The sequence below is a fragment of the Thalassophryne amazonica genome, chromosome 15, assembly GCF_902500255.1.
Source record: "Thalassophryne amazonica chromosome 15, fThaAma1.1, whole genome shotgun sequence".
NCBI classification, from domain to species: Eukaryota; Metazoa; Chordata; class Actinopteri; order Batrachoidiformes; family Batrachoididae; genus Thalassophryne; species Thalassophryne amazonica.
The window spans coordinates 64,813,764-64,839,951 of record NC_047117.1 but is presented as its reverse complement, the minus strand read 5'-3'; the positions used below and the strand labels follow the sequence as shown (position 1 = coordinate 64,839,951).

General features: G+C 41.3%; 1 protein-coding gene across 2 annotated transcripts; it reads right to left on the bottom strand.

The window, feature by feature from the left end:
- Positions 1-218: 218 nt before the first annotated feature.
- On the bottom strand, positions 219-25,728 carry LOC117526994. 2 transcript variants are annotated; one of them, XM_034189125.1, is made up of 10 exons: positions 25,596-25,728; positions 24,839-24,987; positions 19,432-19,594; positions 9,784-10,065; positions 9,626-9,649; positions 5,274-5,375; positions 5,127-5,157; positions 3,173-3,222; positions 2,975-3,009; positions 219-590 (listed from the first exon to the last, which is right to left on the bottom strand). In XM_034189125.1, the coding sequence occupies exons 1-10, from the start codon at positions 25,675-25,677 to the stop codon at positions 501-503; spliced, it is 1,008 nt and encodes a 335-aa protein (XP_034045016.1). In that variant the 5' UTR covers positions 25,678-25,728; the 3' UTR covers positions 219-500. The 2 variants fall into 2 exon arrangements, with proteins under 2 accessions (XP_034045016.1, XP_034045017.1); XM_034189126.1 differs by lacking the exon at positions 219-590 and adding an exon at positions 1,979-2,825.
- Positions 25,729-26,188: the final 460 nt, after the last annotated feature.

The following is a 26,188-nucleotide window of genomic DNA, read 5'->3' as shown; positions in this document are numbered from 1 at the left end:
TTCTTAAAGACAGAAAGTTGCCATTTGAAATGACTTTAGTTTTGTGTCATGTCTGTGATCTGCTTTTTTTCTACAAAACTAAACAACTGAATGAACATCCTCCAAGGCCGGTGATTCCATAATTTTTGCCAGGGTTGTACTTAACACAGTTACATGGAACCACTTGACATAACTTTTTAAAAGTAAATCCAAAAAAGAAAAAAAATTAAGTGAATGTTCATAAATAAGGCCCTGTGTCATTTATATATCTCACTAATCGGCTGGGTTATATGACCCCTTTAAATCTACACGTTAAATCTACACAGGTGAAAAGAAAATAGAAAACCATGTCTTCCACATACAAACTGAATCAAAACTCTCTAGGTTGAGCAACATGTCAGAACAAACGTAAATCATTCCATCAGAAAATTGCACAATTTTATTGCTACACATGAAACAGGCCCTTAAGAAATACGCTTTCCTGTCCCGCTGATACAGAGCGACAGAGCTGACAGGCATTTCTAATGGATCGGCGTGGTGAATGTTGAGAAAGGACTCCATAGCGTGGATCTGGACACCGTGTCTGTAGTTGTATCCTCACTGGCCAGTTCCTACACAAACATACACAAGCATTATACATATTTTGTCGCTGCTTTTAATGCTGAAGTTTCCTTTTGATCAATAACTAGAAGAGCTCTCAGCAGACCCGTGACATGTCTGCATATAATGTATCACTCTTTTGTCAAAGTTCTACAGCAGTACTGAGCTTCATGACAATTCGCATGGGACTTTCCACTACCAGTAACTCGGGACGGCAGGAATCTACTTTGTTATGGCAATACAGTACTGGAACTGAGCTCAGTATTTTTTTTTTATAAGATACCAATCCAGTGCTTTTTCCCTATATTAAAATAACTAATCTGGTAATAAATACATTTGTCTGAATGTACTTTCCTAACCTAGCCATTCAGCAAAACATGAATTCAGATTGTGACACAAATGTTCTACTCTCTGAAAAGTTATCAGACATAGCCCACAACATGACTCAAACATGCAACAGAAGACTTGAATCTACTTTTTATAATATCCTTTGTTCATTTATTCATTTTCTACTACTTGTCCAGCTCACTGTCTCGGCCAAAGAGCCAAGTCCACACTTCCCTATCCTCAACTAAGCTCTGTACCTCTTCCTGGAGAATCCCGAGGCCTTCCCAAGCCAGCTGAGAAATATAATCCCTCCAGCCTCCTCCCCTGGAAGCCCTCCCCACCCAGGAGGACAACCAGGGGCATCCTCACCAGATGTCCCAATCACCTTGGCTGGCTCCTTTTGAGATGAAGAAGCAGCAGCTCTTCTCTGAGTCCCTTCCAGATCATCAAGCTTCTCACCTTGTCCAGGACTGTAAGCCCAGATACAGGACAGAGGAATCTCATTTCTGCCGCTTGTATCCGTAACCTTATTCTTTCGGTCATTACCCAAAGTTCATGCCATTGTTGAGGACAGAAGCATAAATCAAGTGATAAATAGAGAGTCTCACCTTCTGGCTCAGCTCCTGCTTCACCACAACGGTCTGGGACAATGTGCGTGAAACATCACACACCGATCCAGTAAGTTTTGGCTAATATTGAACAGATACCTTCCATAATATCAGACTGGCACATCCCAACTAATAACAGCTAAAATAAATATGCATGGTGGACTTAAACTTTTAGGGTGGCATGATGGATTACTGCCCTGAAGAGGTTCACATAGGAATGTAGTGTTTTTTAGTGTTATTTGTCCCACCAAACCTGTTAGGACAATTTCCTCTGTGGAGACCACCTGCAGACTCGTAGATAATCCTCCTGCTGAAAGTTGGATTGAGTTGAACTTTGACCGCAGTGAGTTTGACATCAAGCGGTGGTGCGTGCTCCCAACGGAGCGTCGTGCAACCTTGATTTTTTGGCATTGCGCTGTGCTTCTCAATAAAAATAATGGGTTTTAGAGCAATGTGCACTCGGTGTGAAAGGCCCTTTAAAAGGTTGAATCAGGGGAGTGTCTGAGTTTGCGATTGCTCTGGATCAAGACAAGGATCTAGAAGTGTATCTATCTGCATTGAATTTGTAGTCAAGTTCATTTATCTCCACTCTGACGTTCATGTCTTTGGGCCCTCGACCTTTGAGATTAAGAGACAGCAGAAAGATCTTACATAGTCATGAGGTTGCTGGGCAGACATGTTTGGTGATGCCAATACCTTTATAGGTGAATCAAGGTCCAAGTCTTTAGTGTCCTAGTGCTTCTTATATGTACTATGTGGTTGTGAGACGTTGGCGCTAACTAATGACAGAAGCAAATGACTAATGTCTGTTGTATTCTGTCTATTTGGTGGATTCTTGTGTATGATTTTGTGTCAAATGAATGGTTACTGAGGGTGACTAAGATGAAACGTATCACTTGCTTTGTGAGAGAATGACAGCTATGACTTTTGGTCATGTCCCACGTGTGTTTTTCCTCAGTGTTGAGGATCCCAGTGACTGGAGAAGGCAAAGCGGACACAACATATTTAACCTGATTGCGACATAGACTTTTGACAAGTGGTGTGGACTGGTTGTCTGCCTTTGTGGTTGCCATCTACAGCCTGAGGCCGTTCCATGATGTGGGCTATGCATGACACCGTCGCACGCTCCCAGACCTGACGTGAGTGTGTGGGCATTGTGGACATTTACAGAAAAAGCACAAGAAGAATCGTTAGCCTAAAGAGAGCCTTTCAACAAGCTAATTAATGTGATTATAGCTAATGAAAGCAGTGTGACAACACTAATGAGGAATACATGCGGGCTTGAATTGACAGTGCGAGGTTTTCTACAGGCTGCAGAAATACCAAAGAACAAGGTGATGTCAGGCACATTACTGTGGATGTACAGAGGTAAAAGTCATTTACTGCAGTCTTATTAGAATTATAGCTGGTATATTACTTGTTACCAACATTTGAATATGAAGATCACGATGATCATTTACCTGAGATATGAAGCTTGAACGTCTGAGTGTAAGATCTGAGAAAAAAAACAAGCAGTCACATGACCTATCACAGCTTTATTTAACTCAGCATGTCCCTCTGTGTGAGCTATTCATACACTATTTTGCAGAACAATAATTATTAATTGAAAGAAATTAGAGGAGACTTAGAGAAAAATACCTTGCTATAAAATAACTCACCAATCACATGGTCCTTAGAATGGACTTGAGCCCAAAACTGTGCTTCCTGCCTGAAACACAATATAATATTACATGAAAATTACCATGAAAATTGATATGAATATTTATGTAGGATCATTAAATTTCAGGTACAGTTACTTCAATAAATGCTCCATTAGACTTTTATTTGACCAAATTTAGAGCAATTATGAACAACCACACTGCAAGAAAAAAATCCCTGTTAATCTACAGTAAAGTACATTATACTAATATTCTACAGTGTGCCTCCTGTAACATGCGTTTTATTGATCTAGACAGATAGACAGTACTGTCCCTCTGTTAAATTACAGCAATCAGCTGTGGTTGCCAGACTATTTCTGCAAATAAATAAATAAATAAATAAAAATGCAGTAAAATAATTCAGTGAGAGTTCATAGGGCTTCTTCCACTTTGCTCGGAGTCATCATCACAGGAGCTTTGGTTTTGGAGCCATGTGTTGATGTGGCTTTTTAAATGCAACTCTGGCTATACAAGGAGAATGGGGCATGGCTGGCTTTGAACCAGGGATATTCTGCTTGGGAAGCAGGTGCACTAACTGCATGTGGCACTGTGCACTGTGCATTACACTAATGAATTGTTCAACCTAATACATCTGTTGTAGCCTACTGATGTAACCTACTTGGCTCCACACAGACATTATTTTTTTCCTAAATTCTACAACTGAACACAAATAATTTTAAAAATATCATGTCTGTTGCCAGATCACAGCCTCTTCAAACCACTCCATTCATTAACACTCCCCACTACAGACAGTTTTCACCCCGCACCAATAAAACTGCTCATCGCTTGCTCCAAAAAAGAAAACAAAACTTTCAAAGTAAAGTAGCCCACTTTACTTTAAAAGTTTTGTTTTCTTTGTTTTCTTTCTCTACAGGGAGGTGCTGCCAGGTGACAGATGTGTGTGTGCATGCATGAAGCCCACAGAAGCCCAAACTAACCAGTAAAATCACATGCAAACAATGGTCCCAGAAGATACAGAATATGGAATGAAAGTCATTATTAAAAACAAATGGTTTGAAAAGACTGAGCAGCAATGCAACAGCTGTTTTGAGCTGCTGTGTGCATGTGTCACACATGTCCAATGTTACACTTGCAGTGTTTTAAGGCTTAATCATATCTGATGCATTCTGGGTCAGTCAATGCTTCAGATGCTTAGTGTAAGTGGGTCTCATACCACTGTGGTATGTGACAGTGGAGCGAGACTGAGCAAGAGATTAAGGTAATGTGCTTTAAAAAAAATATGCTGCTCCATGCTGGCTTCACCTCCAGTCACATGCCCTGCTGAAAGTTATGTAATTACTATAACAACCAATGTAAATAAGATGGAAAATGAGGATTACCACATGGACACACAGATTGGATCTGGTCACTTGCTATAAATAATGTGGAGAGTCAATCAGTGAGATAAAATTTGAATCCGATATGCAATAAATTCCATTTGAACTGGCAGCCTGACCCTTATCCACTTCATGCTATGGTATTCAGGGTTAAGCACTGGCCCATTGGATCTCAGGACCTTTAAGAGTTTTTTCTTCTTCTTTAACCCTATTCTGATAGGTTCAAATTTTCATGGGGAGTTAGGGTAATTTGCCAGATTTTTGTAGGTGATTTTAAATCCCATTTATTTGCTCCATTTCAGTCAACTATAGATACGGCAAGCTGTCATGTCACTAAAGATTCTGGCAACGTTATTTTCTGTCAAACTGTCTGTAGAATTTACATGAGCTTATACTTATCCCATGCAAACAGTGAGGACTGTAACTTGAAAATTGATTTGTTAATGATGTTAAAACAATTTGTAATCCGACAAGTTGCTCATGAATTATGGTTGCGCATATTGCTTCTGATAACTAAACGGGCAAAACAGCATTGTGAGTGATGAGTGAATTAATGATATTAGAAATAAAAAAAATACCTTTTCTTTTTTTCCTCAGCTGATGCTTTTACTTTAAACAAATGTGAATAGAACAGAGAGACAGAAAATAAAAAGTTTAATAAATGAAGACATTTGTCCCGAATGTAAATGTATCTTCAAGGTAAAAAGTGGTTTTGTGCATAATACCTTTCCTGTGTGCCACCACGATGGTAAGAGCCACCGAACACAAGAATAAAACCACAGCGGACAATGAGCCGAGCACCAGAGGCCAGTCCACACCAGATGCTTCTGCATACATCACACCAATTTCACAACTTTAAGTGCACTATTATTAAAATTACCTTTTTAAGAAAGATGTCCAAGGTTAAAGGTATTGTTGCCAATAAGCTTCTCTCTTTAGGAGGAATGCTACAACCCAAGTCAGCTCGCTGTATAAATAAGACTGAGTAGAGGTAGAAGGTTGAAGTAGGGAGAAGAAGGTTGATTTATGTGACAGCAATATGGCCAACAGAGCTAATGCTAGCTCAAATGCTAATGCTATTGTTAAGGGCCCCTTCACACATAGTACAAATAAGTACACTCAACAAAAATATAAACGCAACACTTTTGGTTTTGCTCCCATTTTGTATGAGATGAACTCAAAGATCTAAAACTTTTTCCACATACACAATATCACCATTTCCCTCAAATATTGTTCACAAACCAGTCTAAATCTGTGATAGTGAGCACTTCTCCTTTGCTGAGATAATCCATCCCACCTCACAGGTGTGCCATATCAAGATGCTGATTAGACACCATGATTAGTGCACAGGTGTGCCTTAGACTGCCCACAATAAAAGGCCACTCTGAAAGGTGCAGTTTTATCACACAGCACAATGCCACAGATGTCGCAAGATTTGAGGGAGCGTGCAATTGGCATGCTGACAGCAGGAATGTCAACCAGAGCTGTTGCTCGTGTATTGAATGTTCATTTCTCTACCATAAGCCGTCTCCAAAGGCGTTTCAGAGAATTTGGCAGTACATCCAACCAGCCTCACAACCGCAGACCACGTGTAACCACACCAGCCCAGGACCTCCACATCCAGCATGTTCACCTCCAAGATCGTCTGAGACCAGCCACTCGTACAGCTGCTGAAACAATCGGTTTGCATAACCAAAGAATTTCTGCACAAACTGTCAGAAACCGTCTCAGGGAAGCTCATCTGCATGCTCGTCGTCCTCATCGGGGTCTCGACCTGATTCCAGTTCGTCGTCGTAACCGACTTGAGTGGGCAAATGCTCACATTCGCTGGTGTTTGGCACGTTGGAGAGGTGTTCTCTTCACGGATGAATCCCGGTTCACACTGTTCAGGGCAGATGGCAGACAGTGTGTGTGGCGTCGTGTGGGTGAGCGGTTTTCTGATGTCAATGTTGTGGATCGAGTCGCCCATGGTGGCGGTGGGGTTATGGTATGGGCAGGCGTCTGTTATGGACGAAGAACACAGGTGCATTTTATTGATGGCATTTTGAATGCACAGAGATACCGTGACGAGATCATGAGGCCCATTGTTGTGCCATACATCCAAGAACATCACCTCATGTTGCAGCAGGATAATGCACGGCCCCATGTTGCAAGGATCTGTACACAATTCTTGGAAGCTGAAAATGTCCCAGTTCTTGCATGGCCGGCATACTCACCGGACATGTCACCCATTGAGCATGTTTGGGATGCTCTGGACCGGCGTATACAACAGCGTGTACCAGTTCCTGCCAATATCCAGCAACTTCGCACAGCCATTGAAGAGGAGTGGACCAACATTCCACAGGCCACAATTGACAACCTGATCAACTCTATGCGAAGGAGATGTGTTGCACTGCATGAGGCAAATGGTGGTCACACCAGATACTGACTGGTATCCCCCCCCAATAAAACAAAACTGCACCTTTCAGAGTGGCCTTTTATTGTGGACAGTCTAAGGCACACCTGTGCACTAATCATGGTGTCTAATCAGCATCTTGATATGGCACACCTGTGAGGTGGGATGGATTAGCTCAGCAAAGGAGAAGTGCTCACTATCACAGATTTAGACTGGTTTGTGAACAATATTTGAGGGAAATGGTGATATTGGGTATGTGGAAAAGGTTTTAGATCTTTGAGTTCATCTCATACAAAATGGGAGCAAAACCAAAAGTGTTGCGTTTATATTTTTGTTGAGTGTACAAATCAGGGCGAATCATAGTGAAACAGCTGGTATGAGCGAACCAGAAAAACATCTAGCCGACGTAGGAAGGGATACATGGTCGGACAGATGTGAACAAACCAGCCCAATCTCACTTATTTTTTTCTTGCTCCCTTGACGAAATGAGTCAAATTTTCATGACAGAGCTTTATTTAACTCACTATTCCTAACCCTACTCCTACCCCCAACCCTAACCTTAACCATAACCTAATCTTACTCCTTCCCCCCACCCTAACCTTAACCACCCTGACCCCGCGCTTCACTTTTAATTTCGTGTTTGCCATCATGGAATGAATGAGAATGAATTTGTGCTGCCGTGACGAAAATGAGGTGCTTTTCATCACAATACCACAAACCAATAGATTAATGTATATTTTGTGCTGCTGAATCACGACTTGCCGTGAGACCAGGTTGGAACGAACACAGTGCGAGCAGCTGGAGCATGTGTAACCACATTTCTCAGCTGCTGTGAAAAAAAATACATGCCACCCACGGGATTCGAACCTGCAATTTACAAAAGCTCTGACTGCCAGCCAGACACTTTACCACTGCACTACCATCACTGTCCTATAAAAGGTGTGGAAAAATGCCTGAACTCAACAAGGAGATTGACGCATTTTTTTTTTAAAAACTACACACCGTAAAAACAACACCACATTTTATTGAATCCCTCTTATCAAGCAGACAATACAAGTATGAACCGTCTGTTCCGCTGTAGATGACACATGATCACAGGCGTACAGTCATGTAATGACATGAATGGAGCAGTGCGCTGTTATCATGTCAACATCTACTGACCTGGCATGTCCAGCCAGCCCCGCGCACATGTCTGACACGCATGTCCTGTGGATGGCGCCGCAGGACAGATACCGCATCATGTGGAACAGAGCTCACATGGGTGATGTGACATTTAGACTGCCCGCTGCGTGTTATGATCTAACGGGCCCCTTCATCTGGGGCAGCCTGTCAATGTGCGTGCCGTGCGCTCGCTCAATGCAGCCCATCTCAACAGCGATATATGTTTTTATGTATGTCCATGTGAGGACAGCAAGCTGACATGTGTGTCACAGTAGACAGTTGTAAGTTCATATCCATCCAAACACGGTACATGTTCCCCAGTTGTGACGTCCAGAACCAGAGATCTCAACAACTGCGGCTGTCAGTGGCCACGCCCCCTGTCAGTTCAGCGCACACACCACATGTCACTCTGTGTCTGTGTTATGTGATCATTTCTTTTTTGTTATTTTTACTGCTATTTAGTTCCCTTCCCCCCAACCGCAACACATCTGCCACGTGTTGCGGATGGGGGGGCGCAACACACGCGTGATTCACACACACCGCACGTGTTGCGGGGGGGGGGGGGGGCGACACTCTGGCACATCATATGTGCGTTGCTGTTTTGCAACACCACACTCATGGGAGCACTTAGACAAATTTCACATCCAGCTTGAAAGTGATCATCTGCTGACTGTATTCATGCTAACAGCACGAATGGCCACACATTTTCTAAGTGATAAACAAGCGGTGTTAGATGTTTGTGTGTGTCACCTGGAATTTGGCCGACACCTGCCGCAAGAGCGATCTAATGGACTCTCACAAGGCCAGTGGTGGGCACAGTTCAACTAATTCGATAACAGATAATTATCAAAGCTAATGTTTTTGCTAGTGGATTAGCCTTTCAGATAAGTTTTAAAACCATCATCGGACCAATTATCTTCCAATAAATTTAGTTACGTTACTTTTACGTTAATTTTCTTTTTTTCTTTTTTCTTTTTTTTTTGCTGGCAAAGTGAGCAAAGATTAACGGTCAAAAATGTTTGTAAACCCTAAAATCAAACATTTTAGTCCGTCTCTTGTGTGTTTGTGGCAGACTGGCTGCCTGTCACTTGCTGATGACATCATCATTAAGCGCAAAATGTGATTGACCGGTCGATGCAGGGAGCATTGTGGGTAGTGTAGTTCAGGTTCACTTCAGACGTTACAGTGAGTGTTATCGTCTGCTCGACACAAAAACAAAATGGACAAATTTTAACATTATTTCTTTGTGGCTGACGGTATTATTTAATGCCAAGACTCGGTGGGGGAGAGGAGCTCTCACAGCACAGCTGTGTACAGAAGGACTTTTCTTCACCGTTTAGACACTGTTTTGGATTTTTTAAAAAGGACGCTTTATGTGGATTATTTATTCAGATGAATCCCACTGAAACTAACAGGTAAGAATTTATATTTACTTTGTGTCTTTTACTCTGCCAATCAATGCATTAATGGATGTATATACATTAATTGAAATGTTTTTTGTTTTGCTCATTGCAGGTCTACCTGGTTCTGGCGGAGGAGAAATTCCTGAAAGACAAAAAGAGAACCCAATTGTTTATTTTATTTTTTGATTGTTTGTTTGTGTTTTTTTTTTTTGTTTGTTTGTTTAAACTTCAGTCTGAGATCACAACACACATACAGGATAGCTACACAACTTTTACCTTTAACTACATCCAGAGGCAGGCTGCGTTCAGAGTTGGCCCATTTACTTCCCAGGAGGACACTGTACTGGCACTGGTAATGAGCCAATAGACTGTCCTGGACAGGTACTGGAAAGGTGGCTTGATGGCTGTTCCAGTGCGCGTGGTGAGTTGTAACGGGGATGACACTACCCACAAGGTAGAGGGAGAACACAGCCCCAGGGTATGCAGGAGACCCTCTGCATACCAAATGCCACATGTCTGTCTGCTGCTGCAGAAGGAGGGTGGGAACAGGAAGCAAGTCTGGCAGCAGGAGCAAAATTTCAAAAAGATTGGGATAAATTGGAGTAGAAAGTGAAAAAAAATGTCTGTCATGGAGATTTGCCTTCTGATTTTTTTTATTATTATTATTAAGTCCAATAAAAGTTGGTTAAAGTCATACAATTTCTCCATAACTGTTATTTGTAGTGCAGTATGTTGCTGACAGTAAAACTGACCAATCCCCTTTTTTCTTGTAATCTGCGAAAAGCAGATTTTTGCACCCTTCTGTCTGTCCCATATTGACGCCCTAGTGAAGACTCTTAGCTGTGACTTGTGGTTTGACACGTTGTCAACTTCTGGCTGGAGGACCATGGACGGTGCTCCAGTTGCCAAAGCAGTTCCCTACAACTAAAGGAAGCTAGTTTATTGTCAATATACAACTGAGATTCATAGACCTGAGTGTGATTCCCAGACATGCTGCCTGTCTGTGTACTTGAACAAGACAATTAATCTGCATTGTCTCAGTCCATCCAGCTGTCAGTGGGTACCAACCTAAATGGGTAACCTGACTCGGAGTAGTATCCTGTCCAGGGAGAGTCATAGACTCTCATCTACCTCATGTTTGTGAATCTGGAGATAAGCACTAGCATCAATGGGACTATAAAGGTAAAGAGTAAATACTTATTACTGAGTGTTCGAGACGTGCTGGTTAGACTAGAACATACACTGGGCAACAGCATGATGAGGTAGGGTGGCCACTTCCTTTCCTTTCCACGTTATACCTTCACCAACAATTAGTTAGGTATCCCTTCTACTGTTAGGTGTCCAGGAGGAGGGAACAAGTCCCATTCTCAGCCAGACCTGACCCGGCGACCTTCAACATAGAAGGTGCTCTGCCCACTAAGCCACCACTCCCTCCTTAGGATTTCAAAGGACTTTAAACAAATTGTAGCATTAAAGCTTTTATTTGTAGTCTTTATTTCATAAAATGACAGTGAGAGGGTACACCCTAAAAACAGATTGGTTGAAACAACCAAAGATTGGTTGAAATGTGTCCAATCCAACCAATCTGTTTTTATAGTGTAAAGTGGCTTCTGCAATCAGAAACCAATTATTCCCCAAAGGGAGCCAATGTCAGAAACGCTGGTCTAGATTTGGTCTCTGTCTGCACTCATGTATTTCATATGTAAGTATTACATCCCCCACAGTTCAGTCCACTTTCCTTGAGAGAATTATATTCTACTAGTGCGTTGCTCATGGGGATCCACGGGCTGTAGATCGGGTAGTGTTTATAAAATAGGAAGCTAACAATTTTCAAGGGTGGTAATAAATAATGCAAAGTTTCTGTAATGAGTTGGAATGGTGTGTTAATCCAAAATGTTTTTAGAACCTTAGACCTCAACACTTTTTAGAAGAACTCAATGTTTTTATTTCCTGTTAAATATGTAATTTTTTTATGTTAATTTACTGTTTTAATGCATTTATAAATTGTTTAGGTTCTTGTTGTCATATACACACTATTATTACCTCCGCCAAGGAGGTTATGTTTTCGGTCGCGTCCCTTTGTTTGTTGGTTGGTTGGTTGGTTGGATGGTTGGCAGGATTACTCAAAAATTCCTCAACGACTTTCAATGAAATTTTTTACCAGGGGTGTATCTTGGCCTAACTTAGAAGTCATTAAATTTTGGTAATGATCCAAAACATGATCTGGATCTGGTAATTTTTTAAGGATTCTTTATCATTGCAGGATAGAGCCAATTTCAACATTTTTGCATCTAACTTCATGAAGACGGGTCACAAAGGCTGAACAAAAATTAAGTTATGACTAGAGCCTGACCGATATGGATTTTTTGAGGCTGATGCCAATAAAGATATTTGGATGAAAAAAATGCCAATAATTGATAAATCGGCTGGTTTGCCGATAGCCGATAAATCAGCCGATGTTGTTATTATTTTTTTAAATGAATAAAATGTTCTTTTTTGGACCCTTAACAAAAAAGGTATGAGCTAAAAGCTGAAGCTTTGTCCTCATATTGATTAACTTTATAACAGAGAAGAATTTTCAAGTTCAAAAAATGCAATCAAGAATTAAACCTTTGTGAAATTAGCAAATACATATCCTTAAAAAGAGTTGTGAAATACATCTGATCTTGTACCTCTTGTTGCTGCAACTTAGATATAGGTTCAGGATAAGGATGTAGATCCTTATAATCTTACTTGTATGCTTTTGTCAGCCGATCAGTGCAGTGTGACGGCGAACCACAGGGGCCGGAGATGAACACATTTAAGCAGGGGTGTAAGCAGCTCTCAGTTGAATGGAGTCAGAGCTCCATCTACTGAACAAAAGGACATTTTACATTGCCAACACAAACATTATTTCAGTAACTGTTCTGTATATGAGAAATTATCGGCAAAATTTCAGCCGATATTGAGTACTTTGAAAAGGGCTTATATCGGCCGATAATATCGCGGTCGGGCTCTAGTTACGACACAACAATAATTTAGCATTTGTTTCTCCTCATTGAATAAACTTGTTATTAGAAAATAAAATTTGTGTAGTTCATGCAGTTTCTCTTTATAAATACATTTGCTGAAGATCTAAGGGTTTAACCCTCTGGGATGGACGCCGTTGTATACGACTTTTTTTTGCTGAAAAGTTAACTCTGCGGACTTTTGAGCCACCGTCCACCATCTTTGTACTCCTCATAGAAGCTGTGTGATGAGGTGAGCAATGTGAGTGTCCAATCGGAATTAGTTCACCGTCACATGGTTTTTCAAAATCCAATCGTAGGGCAGACTCACCTCACGTGACACACCAAGGATTGTTTTTAGGAGTGATGTGTTACTAGTTGGCCCGTTTGAATAGCCTGCATCAGTGCACCCTGCGCTATTACGCACAGCGAAAGTGAAAGTGAACAGACGGAGAGCCTCTCATACAATCTCACGTGCTCAAACAGTTGTGTGAGTATCAGGATTGCTCCGCTAGTTTTCCTGTGAATGTTACTGGATAAGCCTGTGGCAAGCTCTCTCGCTCCAGCGTAATGCACTGTTCACCATATCAATGGAGCGAGGGGGGAGGGGCCGCTCCTCAAACTGAATGAGCCTCGAAATGTGAATGTTGCTTTCAGCGCAGGAGAGAACAAACACAAAGTCAACTTCATAGTAGAAGTTTGTGATGTGACCTTTGTGTAATAGCAGACAGAAATTGCTTTGAGATGAAGACAAAACGCATAGACCATTTTGTATATATTGTTGAAAATGTGCATTTGTGTTTATTGTTTGAACCTTTTTGTTGTGGAGTCTTTCACACGAGGGCCCGAATTACCTTTATAAAGTGTCAAAACAGTTGTTTATTATACACTCAACAAAAATATAAACGCAACGCTTTTGGTTTTGCTCCCATTTTGTATGAGATGAACTCAAACATCTAAAACTTTTTCCACATACACAGTATCACCATTTCCCTCAAATATTGTTCACAAACCAGTCTAAATCTGTGATAGTGAGCACTTCTCCTTTGCTGAGATAATCCATCCCACCTCACAGGTGTGCCATATCAAGATGCTGATTAGACACCATGATTAGTGCACAGGTGTGCCTTAGACTGCCAACAATAAAAAGCCACTCTGAAAGGTGCAGTTTTGTTTTATTGGGGAGGATACCAGTCAGTATCTGGTGTGACCACCATTTGCCTCATGCAGTGCAACACATCTCCTTCGCATAGAGTTGATCAGGTTGTCAATTGTGTATACACGCTGTTGTATACGCCGGTCCAGAGCATCCCAAACATGCTCAATGGGTGACATGTCCGGTGAGTATGCCGGCCATGCAAGAACTGGGACATTTTCAGCTTCCAAGAACTGTGTACAGATCCTTGCAACATGGAGCCGTGCATTATCCTGCTGCAACATGAGGTGATGTTCTTGGATGGCACAACAATGGGCCTCAGGATCTCGTCACGGTATCTCTGTGCATTCAAAATGCCATCAATAAAATGCATCTGTGTTCTTCGTCCATAACAGAGGCCTGCCCATACCATAACCCCACCGCCACCATGGGCCACTCGATCCACAACATTGACATCAGAAAACCGCTCACCCACACGACGCCACACAAGCTGTCTGCCATCTGCCCTGAACAGTGTGAACTGGGATTCATCTGTGAAGAGAACACCTCTCCAACGTGCCAAATGCCAGCGAATGTGAGCATTTGCCCACTCAAGTCGGTTACGACGATGAACTGGAGTCAGGTCGAGACCCCGATGAGGATGACGAGCCTGCAGATGAGCTTCCCTGAGACGGTTTCTGACAGTTTGTGCAGAAATTCTTTGGTTATGCAAACCGATTGTTTCAGCAGCTGTCCAAGTGGCTGGTCTCAGACGATCTTGGAGGTGAACATGCAGGATGTGGAGGTCCTGGGCTGGTGTGGTTACACGTGGTCTGCAGTTGTGAGGCTGGTTGGATGTACTGCCAAATTCTCTGAAATGCCTTTGGAGACGGCTTATGGTAGAGAAATGAACATTCAATATACGAGCAACAGCTCTGGTTGACATTCCTGCTGTCAGCATGCCAATTGCACGCTCCCTCAAATCTTGCGACATCTGTGGCATTGTGCTGTGTGATAAAACTGCACCTTTCAGAGTGGCTTTTTATTGTTGGCAGTCTAAGGCACACCTGTGCACTAATCATGGTGTCTAATCAGCATCTTGATATGGCACACCTGTGAGGTGGGATGGATTATCTCAGCAAAGGAGAAGTGCTCACTATCACAGATTTAGACTGGTTTGTGAACAATATTTGAGGGAAATGGTGATATTGTGTATGTGGAAAAAGTTCTAGATCTTTGAGTTCATCTCATACAAAATGGGAGCAAAACCAAAAGTGTTGCGTTTATATTTTTGTTGAGTGTAGTTTGCTGTGTATTTTGAATACATGTGTGTGGAAAATTATTTCCGCTTTATTTTTCCTTTCTTATTTCTGATTATAAACCTTTATTACACTTATAAAGCACAACTATAGCATATATATTTTGAAAGCACAGGTTGTCCTGAAAAAAGAGACATAAAACTTGATTGTGGGATGCAGGGAGAGCTGTTAACAGCAATAATAAAACATTTATGCCAGGCGAGTGAACTGTCCAAGAAATGCCCTCGGACCCCAGAGGGTTAACCACTGAATCTGAAACATGACGGTAGATGCGGGAAACGACGTGGAATAAGTCTCTTTGCCAAAGGGTATTCCATGTGACGTCAGTGACCTTGTGGCCTTGGTGGAGGTTTGTGCTCTCCGAGTGCGTATAGTTATTATTATTATTATTATCATCAGTATTATTATTTTATTTTATTATTACTTCTATTTTATCATTTGATTTTTAAATGGACCACAATGAAAATAAGTATTTTCACTTTCTTGTGCCATCCATGTATTTACAGTTAAATTATGTACTTGCATTGAACTTACTAAATAAAATCATGCATGCATGCTTTTAATATATGAGGTCTGTGATAAAAGTAACGGACCTTATTATTTTTTTCAAAACCCATATGGATTTGAATCACGTGTGATTACATCAGACATGCTTGAACCCTCGTGGGCATGCGAGAGTTTTTTCACGCCTGTCGGTTACGTCATTCGCTTGTGGGCAGTCTTTGAGTGAGGAGTCGCCCACCCTCTCGTCGTTTTTTCATTGTTTAGGAATGGCTCAGAGACTGCTGCTTTGTTTGATAAAATTTTTTTCAAAAACTGTAAGGCACAACTGAGTGGACACCATTCGATAAATTCAGCTGGTTTTCGGTAAAAATTTTAACGGCTGATGAGAGATTTTGGTCTGGTAGTGTCGCTTTAAGGAAGGCCCACGGCGCCTGACGCCGATCTGCGCTTCGAGGCGGCAGCGTCTCGCCGTTTCAAGTTGAAAACTTCCACATTTCAGGCTCTGTTGACCCAGGAAGTCGTCAGAGAACAGAGAACTTTCAGAAGAAGTCGGCATGAGGAGTTTATGTGGACATTCCATTGTTAACGGACATTTTGTAATGAAAGAACGTGCGGGCAGAGTCGCATGTCGGGCCGGACCCGACCGCGGGGGGTCGCGACAGGAAAAACACCTCCGTTGGAAACCTTAACGGGCAAGTTGGAACATGCCCAAGCTGTTAAACAATTTCTCAGTTACTCACTTGTTGAAAGCCATCAAAAGCCACCTGAATTTTACAAATGGTTTTCAACACGGAGGTGTTTTTCCTGTCGCGGCGCACACAGATTCGCCGAGTCGTCACGGAAACGACTCGGCGAATTTGCGCGCATGTCTTTCATTACAAAATGTCCTTAAACAGTGGAATGTCCGCATAAAGTCCTCATGCCGGCCTCTTCTGAATCTTCTCTGTTCTCTCACGACGTCCTGGGTGAATTAAGCCTTAAATTAGAATGTTTTCAGGTCGAAACAGGCTGACAACGGCGCCTGGAAGCGCTGCGCGACATCCCGCTTCGTGGGAAGTCCTTACAATGACAGAAACACCCCATAATCTCTCATCAGCCATTAAACTTTTCACCAAAAACCAGCTTAATTTCTCGAATAGTGTCCACTCGGATATCCCTCACAGGTCCAGAAAAAATGTTGATAAAGCAACGCGCGCCGTCCGCAGCGGCTATTCAGACAAAGAGATTCCGACGGGCGGGGTGGAGCACTCCTCACTCAAGGCTTGCCCACAGGCGAATGACGTCACCGACGCGTGAAAAAACTCACGCATGCACACGAGGGTTCAAGCATGTCTGACGTAAAAACATATGAATCAAATCTATTTATTTTTTGAAAAAAATAAAAAGGACCGCTTTTTTCATCACAGACCTCGTATACAGTGCGGAAAATAAGTATTTGAACACTGTGCGATTTTGCAAGTTCTCCCACTTAGAAATCATGGAGGGGTCTGAAATTTACATCTTAGCTGCATGTCCACTGTGAGAGACATAATCTAAAAAAAAAAAAAAAAAAAATCCAGAAATCACAATGTATGATTTTTTTAATAATTGATTTGGATGTTACTGCTGCAAATAAGTATTTGATCCCCTACCAACCAGCAAGAATTCTGGCTCACACAGACCTGTTCATTTTTCTTTAAGAAGCCCTCTTATTCTGCATTGTTTACCTGTACTAATTGCACCTGTTTGAACTTGTTACCTGTATAAGACTGTTCGCACACTCAATCAATCACACTCCAGCCTGTCCACCATAGCCAAGACCAAAGAGCTGTCTAAGGACACCAGGGACAAAACTGTAGACCTGCACAAGGCTGGGATGGACTACAAGACAACAGGAAAGCAGCTTGGTAGAAGACAACAACTGTTATGATTATTTATTAGAAAGTGGAAGAAACACAAGATGACTGTCAATCTCCCTCGGTCTGGGATTCCGTGCAAGATGTCACTTTGTGGGGTAAGGATGATTCTGAGAAAGCTCAGAACTACACAGGAGGACCTGGTCAATGACCTGAAGAGAGCTGGGACCACAGTCACAAACATTACATTAGTAACACATGATGCTGTCATGGTTTAAAATCCTGCAGGGCAGCAAGGTCCCCCTGCTCAAGCCAGCACAGGTCCAGGTCCATTTGAAGTTCACCAGTGACCATTTGGATGATCCAGAGGAGGCATGGGAGAAGGTCATGTGGTCAGATGAGACCAGAATAGAGCTTTTTGGAATCAACTCCACTTACCATGTTTAGAGGATGAGAACAACCCCAAGAAAACCATCCCAACCATGAAGCATGGGGGTGGAAACATCATACTCTGGGGGGTGCTCTTCTGCAAAGGGGACAGGACGACTGCATCGTATTGAAGGGAGGATGGATGGGGTCAAGGCTACTGTACCAAATATTAACATTGATTTTCACAGTTGTTGAAATACTTATTTGCAGCAGTAACATACAAATTATTAAAAAATCAAACATTGTGATTTCCGGATTTTTATTTTTATATTATGTCTCTCACAGTGGACATGCACCTAAGATGAAAATTTCAGACCCCTCCATGATTTCTAAGTGGGAGAACTTGCAAAATTGCAGGGTGTTCAAATACTTATTTTCCTCACTGTAGATGATTTACTGCCTCCTGCTGAAATGGTGTATGAGTCCAGAATATAATTACCAACGTCCATTGTTTAGTGTTATTAGCTAATTTCCGTAGTTTGTTTGTGATTGAAGTTATACACACGCATACAGGTACGCATGCATGCACGCACACACATAGAGCTTTTTGTCTGTTCTGCATTCTGCTGCAAGCAGGTGCTTTTATTTTTACACACCCACAAACAGAGACGATGGCAGAAGACCTCAAACGCACTACACTTCCCATTCATGATAACGGCAACATATGACACTTAACTAAACTGACGAAACCAACTGAAATACAAAAACACAATAAGTCAATAACACTAACAACACTGTTAAACTAACATGGACCACAATGACATTTAAAACCCCAAAACCATGAACTCCCATGGTGCATTGCAGCACAACATCCATTGTTCATTGTTGTTAGCTAATATCACTAATTTCTCCAAAAATGTTAGTCCTATCAACTTTCCGTTTTTGCAGTGTTCATCCTTGACCCAAAATACTCTTATATGCAGACAGGGGGAAAAACAAAAAAATATAGATTACATTTCTTTCTTATAAGCAAAACAGGTTTACAAAAGAACGAGTTGATCATGTGAAAGCAATATGTAAGCAGCTATAGTGCTTGCTAAGCACTAATCGACTTCATTAATCTTGTGTGGGAGCATGATTTAATGCACAAACCTGTAAAACCTTTCAAAACACCAATAACTGTGGTTTCACATTTCACCACAGTTGGTAACCAAACTTCCTTCTGCAGCCGTTGACACTACAGGACAGGAGACATTATGTTTGACTGTGTGTGTGTGTGTGTGTGTGTGTGTGTGTGTGTGTGTGTGTGTGTGTGTGTGTGTGTGTGTGTGTGTGTGTGTGTGTGTGTGTGTGTGTGTGTGTGTGTGTGTGGTCTCTATATGAAGGGCAGGATGTAACCTCTGCTACACACACCCACACTGAGCAGAAGATAGTTTGAAGCCACAAATGACACCTGCAGCAGAAAAGCGGATGGGAGTGTTTATTGTTTTACACCACATGTAGAGAGCAGAGTGAACAGACAAACGCTCCAAACTCTTTTGTTCTCTCGATAATAAAAACAAAACTAGAATCAAGCCCAGATTTCGCCCCCCAGCACTACATAGGCTCCTGCTTTTTTGCTATTTATTCAATAAAAATGATTTTACTGGCTGTAATGCATTGCTTTATCAACTATCTGGCAGTTTTGAGAGATCTGATTTTGTCAGTTAAAGTTCACCAAATGATTGTGTGTTACAGTATATGTTGAATTACTTGCAGAAAAAAAACACACGCACCTTGATTGTGATCCAGCTGTAAATAGGGGCTGAATGCACTGTAGAATCCTTGATTATTTTTATAAAGACAGCAAAAAAGCTCACGTTCATCCAGGCTGCTATCCTTCATGCTGACAGAGAAGTGAACCTCCTGAGTACCAGGTTGGTGCTCCTGAGAGTCCACCTGAAGAAACAAACAAGCAAGCAGGAAAAAAAAAATCAAACCACTGCCAAATACACTGATCAACATTGTGACTGATAAGGTGAAGTTAATAAAATTGATTATCTCCTCACAATGCCGCCTGTCAGTGTGTGTGTGTGTGTGTGTTTGGAGGTGGGGGCATATTAGGCAGCAAAGTTAAGTTGATGTATTAAGGGTCACAGGGTGGCTGGAGCCCATACACAGTAAATTTTGCTGAGTAAAATATACTCTGCAGGGATAACATTTGATGCCAGTCTAAACAGAGTAAAAAACACTCTATTGTAGAGTGAAATCAGCTGTACCGTTGTCAATGACTGAACGGTCCCCTAAAAATTGGCCCGCCCTGCCAGCCAATTTCGGAGCTCAGCAGCTCCTCTCTTCACCCAAAGCGATCAAATGGATTAATGGGATTATTAACCATCAGATGACAATGTAAGACCCCTTACATCATTCCAAAGACAGTTTTGAGCAGAAACGAGGCCGTTTTAAGCAGGACAAGGCGATATTCGGTAATGTTTTGAAATGATGGACGCTATGTGAATGCAACAGCTAGCAGCCCATATGGCTGCGGCACTCTGATCGCTCCCTCTTGTCTTTTATGATGAAATAATGCTGAATTTATGTGGAAATGATTGTTGTACAAAAGCGTCAGAAATCTGTCCCTGAGATAAATGATGATTGGAGTGCAGTTTTAAGCAGAAACAACGTGATAATCGGTGAACCGCGACTAATGACGCATGCGCAGTGAAGGCAGGGCGGACTGTTCGGTCTGCTACACTGTCCAGTCAATGCAAGTGGTTCTATTCCATTAAGAGTTGATTTTACACTATGTTGAGTTGATTCAACCCTGTGTTAGAGTGTATATATATATATATATATATATATATATATATATATATATATATATATATATATATATATATATATAAGACGTCTCGATCTCAATGGGACTAACCTGGTAAAATAAAGGTTAAATTAAATATTCACACTCACAGGACAAAAGCAAAAGTCCCAATACTTTTGTATGGTTTTCATGTAATACACACCGTATATAATGGATTTTGTATAACGGCTTTTCACTCACATCAGACCAAACTTCGCATCGCAATGCATTTTGATTAAAAACCTCTTGCATGTACCAGATGGAGCAGTCTGGATGTGCCCAGTAACAGAAGTCCAAAATGAGGCTTAGCACACTCGCCAATTCGAGTAAAGTGGGTACCGTATTTCCTTGATTGAAAGACCTCTTGTTTATTTTTTTGAACCCGTGCTTAGACCTGGTGGCTAAATGAGATAAGGCGTAATTCAAGGCCGGCGATTGTCAACAAAATGCTGCTAGTTGCCTGCACTGTAATATTGTGTGGCAAACCAAAAAGCTTTAGAATCACAGCCCCTCTGCAGGACTGCAAACCAGCGCACCTGCTAAATAACGGACACCGCAAAAGGCTGTGATGTGTCACTTTTCTGGTTTCAGTCTTTCCTCTCCTGTCACATTTTAAAAGTTTTTGCAGGGCACATGCTGATATAATTTCAATCATGGATCAAATATGTTTAGCAGAAAAGTCTACAAATATGACCAACTTTACAACACAGAGTCAGAAAAAGATGCTCAAATGACCTGCAATTCATGGAGGAAATTATACACCTTACAGGTTGATGATCGTATAAAGAAGCTCATTGAGGGACAAATTAATACAGAGTTGACAGTGCATGTCAGAATATAAACCAAGCATGAAGTCAAAGGAATTGTCTGTAGACCTCCGAGACAGGATTGCCTTGAGGAACAAATCTGGGGAAGGGTACAGAATCATTTCTGTGGCTTTGAAGGTCCCAATGAGCAGTGGCCTCCATCATCCATAAATGGAAGAAGTTCGGATCCACTAGGACTCTTCCTAGAGCAGACCGCCCATCTAAGCTGAGCAATTGGGGGAGAAGGCCTTAGTCAGGGAGGTTACCAAGAACCCGATGGTCACTCTGTCAGAGCTCCAGCATTCCTCTGTGGAGAGAGGAGAACCTTCCAGAGGGACAATCATCTCTGCAGCAATCTACCAATCAGGCCTGTATGGTAGAGTGGACAGACGGAAACTAGTCCTTAGTAAAAGGCACTGGCAGCCTGCCTGAACATGCCAAAAGGCACCTGAAGGGCTCTCAAACTATGAGAAGCAAAATTCTCTGGTCTGATGAGACAAAGATTGAACTCTATGGCATGAATGCCAGGTGTCATGGTTGGAGGAAACTAGGCACCATCTATAGTGAAGCATGGTGGTGGCAGCATCATGCTGTGGGGATGTTTTTCAGTGGCAGGAACTGGGAGACTAGTCAGGATTGAGGGAAAAATGAATGAAACAGAGACATCCTGGATGAAAACCTGCTCCAGAGTGTTCTTGATCTCAGACTGGGGTGACAGCTCATCTTTCAGAAGGACAATTACCCTAGGCACACAGCCAAGATATCAAAGGAGTGGCTTCAGGACAACTCTGTGAATGTCCTTGAGAGTCCCAGCCAGAGCCCAGACCTGAATCCGATTTAACATCTCTGGGAGATCTGAAAATGGCTGTGCACCGCATGCGCACCAACAGACAATTTCCAATCCACCTAACCTGCGTGTCTTTGGATGTGGGAGGAAGCTGGAGTGCCCGGAGAGAACCCACACAAACACAGGGAGAACACACAAACTTCACACAGAAAGGGCACAGGTGGGAATCAAACCAATGACCTTCTCAATGTGAGGCAACAGTGCTAAACACTAAGTCACCGTGCTGCCATAAGGCTGTAACGCTATACATATGAGTTCATTCGCCTGATTGAATGGTATTTTCCATATTTCACCTCATGAAATATTTGTTCCATTGAAAGAACGGAAAAACGTTCATTATTTGTTTTATGTGTGTGTCTGTGTGTGTTCACGCATTTATGCTTTCAACCTAAGGGCCCAGTGACCTCCCCCTTGGTGTCTCCCATCACCATAGCAAGTTTGGTGTGGATTGTTTAATTTCTGTGGCTGTGGCTTTCTCTCTCTCTCTCTCTCTCTCATACATATATATCTCTCTATACATATACAACCCCTGGCAATAATTATGGAATCACCGGCCTCGGAGGATGTTCATTCAGTTGTTTAATTTTGTAGAAAAAAAGCAGATCACAGACATGACACAAAACTAAAGTCATTTCAAATGACAACTTTCTGGCTTTAAGAAACACTATAAGAAATCAGGAAAAAAAATTGTGGCAGTCAGTAACGGTTACTTTTTTAGACCAAGCAGAGGGAAAAAAAAATATGGACTCACTCAATTCTGAGGAATAAATTATGGAATCACCCTGTAAATTTTCATCCCCAAAACTAACACCTGCATCACATCAGATCTGCTCGTTAGTCTGCATCTAAAAAGGAGTGATCACACCTTGGAGAGCTGTTGCACCAAGTGGACTGACATGAATCACAGCTCCAACACGTGAGATGTCAATTGAAACAAAGGAGAGGATTATCAAACTCTTAAAAGAGGGTAAATCATCACGCAATGTTGCCAAAGATGTTGGTTGTTCACAGTCAGCTGTGTCTAAACTCTGGACCAAATACAAACAACATGGGAAGGTTGTTAAAGGCAAACATACTGGTAAACCAAGGAAGACATCAAAGCGTCAAGACAGAAAACTTAAAGCAATATGTCTCAAAAATCGAAAATGCACAACAAAACAAATGAGGAACGAATGGGAGGAAACTGGAGTCAACGTCTGTGACCGAACTGTAAGAAACCGCCTAAAGGAAATGGGATTTACATACAGAAAAGCTAAACAAAAGCCATCATTAACACCTAAACAGAAAAAACAAGATTACAATGGGCTAAGGAAAAGCAATCGTGGACTGTGGATGATTGGATGAAAGTCATATTCAGTGATGAATCTCAAATCTGCATTGGGCAAGGTGATGATGCTGGAACTTTTGTTTGGTGCCGTTCCAATGAGATTTATAAAGATGACTGCCTGAAGAGAACATGTAAATTTCCACAGTCATTGATGATATGGGGCTGCATGTCAGGTAAAGGCACTGGGGAGATGGCTGTCATTACATCATCAATAAATGCACAGGTTTACGTTGATATTTTGAACACTTTTCTTATCCCATCAATTGAAAGGATGTTTGGGGATGATGAAATCATTTTTCAAGATGATAATGCATCTTGCCATAGAGCAAAAACTGTGAAAACATTCCTTGCAAAAAGACACATAGGGTCAATGTCATGGCCTGCAGATAGTCCGGATCTTAATCCAATTGAAAATCTTTGGTGGAAGTTGAAGAAAATGGCCCATGACAAGGCTCCAACCTGCAAAACTGATCTGGCAACAGCAATCAGAGAAAGTTGGAGCCAGATTGATGAAGAGTACTGTTTGTCACTCATTAAGTCCATGCCTCAGAGACTGCAAGCTGTTATAAAAGCCAGAGGTGATGCAACAAAATACTAGTGATGTGTTGGAGCGTTCTTTTGTTTTTCATGATTCCATAATTTTTTCCTCAGAATTGAGTGATTCCATATTTTTTTCCCTCTGCTTGGTCTAAAAAAGTAACCGTTACTGACTGCCACAATTTTTTTTCCTGATTTCTTATAGTGTTTCTTAAAGCCAGAAAGTTGCCATTTGAAATGACTTTAGTTTTGTGTCATGACTGTGATCTGCTTTTTTTTTTCTACAAAATTAAACAACTGAATGAACATCCTCCGAGACCGGTGATTCCATAATTTTTGCCAGGGATTGTATGCATACATAGAGAGAGAGACCCCACAACCTGATTCTGGATAAGCGGTTGAAGATGTATGTATGTATGTAGTTATGTATATACATACAGAGAATTAAGAGAGAGAAATTAAACCCAATATATTTTGGGACAGAGTGACAGCACAGAAAAGTAACATTTATTTATTTATTTTTATTCTGAGAGTGCATGTTTGTAACCAATTTTAACCAATTTTGGTGAAACTGGGTTACAAGATTATGCCTCTTCTTGAATAGGTACCATTATAGATTAAGATTGTGCCTTACAATTTAAAACATTTTTTCTTTTATAAAGACAAAATTGCAAGAAATGTTGGCTTCTCTGCGGAACAGATATACCACAGACTTTTCACATTGTAGCATCTGGTATTTTACACCTTGGCAGTGCCATGCGCTTTCAGAGAACCCTTCTAGTAGGAGGGTATGTATGTATTTGTATGATACATTAAAAAAAATTACCTGTTCTCTCATCCTGTACAACATGAATAAAACTCCATGGTGGCCCACTGGAGCCCGGCACACCAGGACCACAGAGGTGCTAGATCTTGACAAGACCTCAAGAACAGGAGCTGGAAGATTTGGAGGAGAGGTGGAGGCTGATATTCTTCCTAGTTGTTGGGGGGGGAATCCACCAACAGAATCAGTACAAATTCAAAATGTAGTTTTGGCAATATGTAAACTCAAAGTACATGTGCACACTGACAAAACAGAAAATCAAATTAAATCACTTTAACTGGAAAAACTCAGAAGAATTAAATTTGTCCAAATTAAGTTTATATACATTTGATAAAAAATTCTCAAGCTATTTAATTGTAGTTATAGATATACACTGAAAAAAGAAAGAGCCTAATTAAATTGCTTCAGTTGGTAACACTCAAATGAATAAGTTTGTCCAAATTAAGTTAAGAAGTTTAATTAAATATTACTCACTCATTTAAAATGGAGCATACTAATTCATTTGAGTCTTACCAACATAGGTCCAACAATTCTTTCTTTATTGTGACCTGTAAATACAATTAAGAAACTTCAGAAATTTTTGTTCAATTTATCTTCAAACTTTTGTATTTTGTTAACTTTAATTTTGCTCTTATGTATCAACTTGTTTTATTCCCATCCTATGAACTTGACAGTTAAAAATAAATACCTAAATAAATTGGGGAATAATATGCTCAGTACAAGCAGGACTGTAGAAATGTTAATGCTGTTCTGTGCTTACCCCAAAGCTGAAGAAAAGTGAAAAACAAAGTGTATTTCCAAAGCGATCGTCCAGATTTCGTGATATACATCTTTGAGAACATAAAGAGGACTAGTCATAGTACAGAAACACCCCTCTCTTTCTCTCTCTCTCTGTTTTCTCAATAGGTGTGACATCCTCTTCAAGACAGAACAACAGTGGAAGCTGAACGTGTCAACAGACTTCCTTTTTTGGGGTCAGTTGGTCGGATGTGTTTGTGATATGAGGATTAAAAATAGCAGCCACGCTTTTCACAAGCCCACATATGAAAGTGCTGTTTTCTACACATTAGAAGACACACAGGGAGGGAAAACAGAATTTCATGAACGATACCACTTCATATTATCATTTAAGATTTGCCAGGAAGACTCAGTGTGCCAGGGAGGTGAAACTCATGTTCACTGATACCGATCCTAAAAGCATCATCCAGGTCTGCATAGTATCCAGACCTGATACTATCCAGACTTTTTGTTGTCCTGTGGACGATGAGAACAATTTACACAAAGCAAATCAAATCATATACTTTGAGTGTGATGGACTGGCAGCCTGTTCTGTTATGTGTCGGACGCAGCTCG

What these genes read in the sequence shown, in the direction of transcription:
- LOC117526994 (XM_034189125.1), bottom strand. Translation starts at nt 25,677, where the DNA reads ATGTTCTCAAAGATGTATATCACGAAATCTGGACGATCGCTTTGGAAA. An exon ending in TTCTCCTCCGCCAGAACCAG is followed by an intron (nt 5,376 to 9,625) that starts GTAGACCTGCAA and finishes TGATGTATGCAG; the next exon opens with AAGCATCTGGTGTGGACTGG. An exon ending in TTCTAAGGACCATGTGATTG is followed by an intron (nt 3,010 to 3,172) that starts GTGAGTTATTTT and finishes TTTTTTTCTCAG; the next exon opens with ATCTTACACTCAGACGTTCA.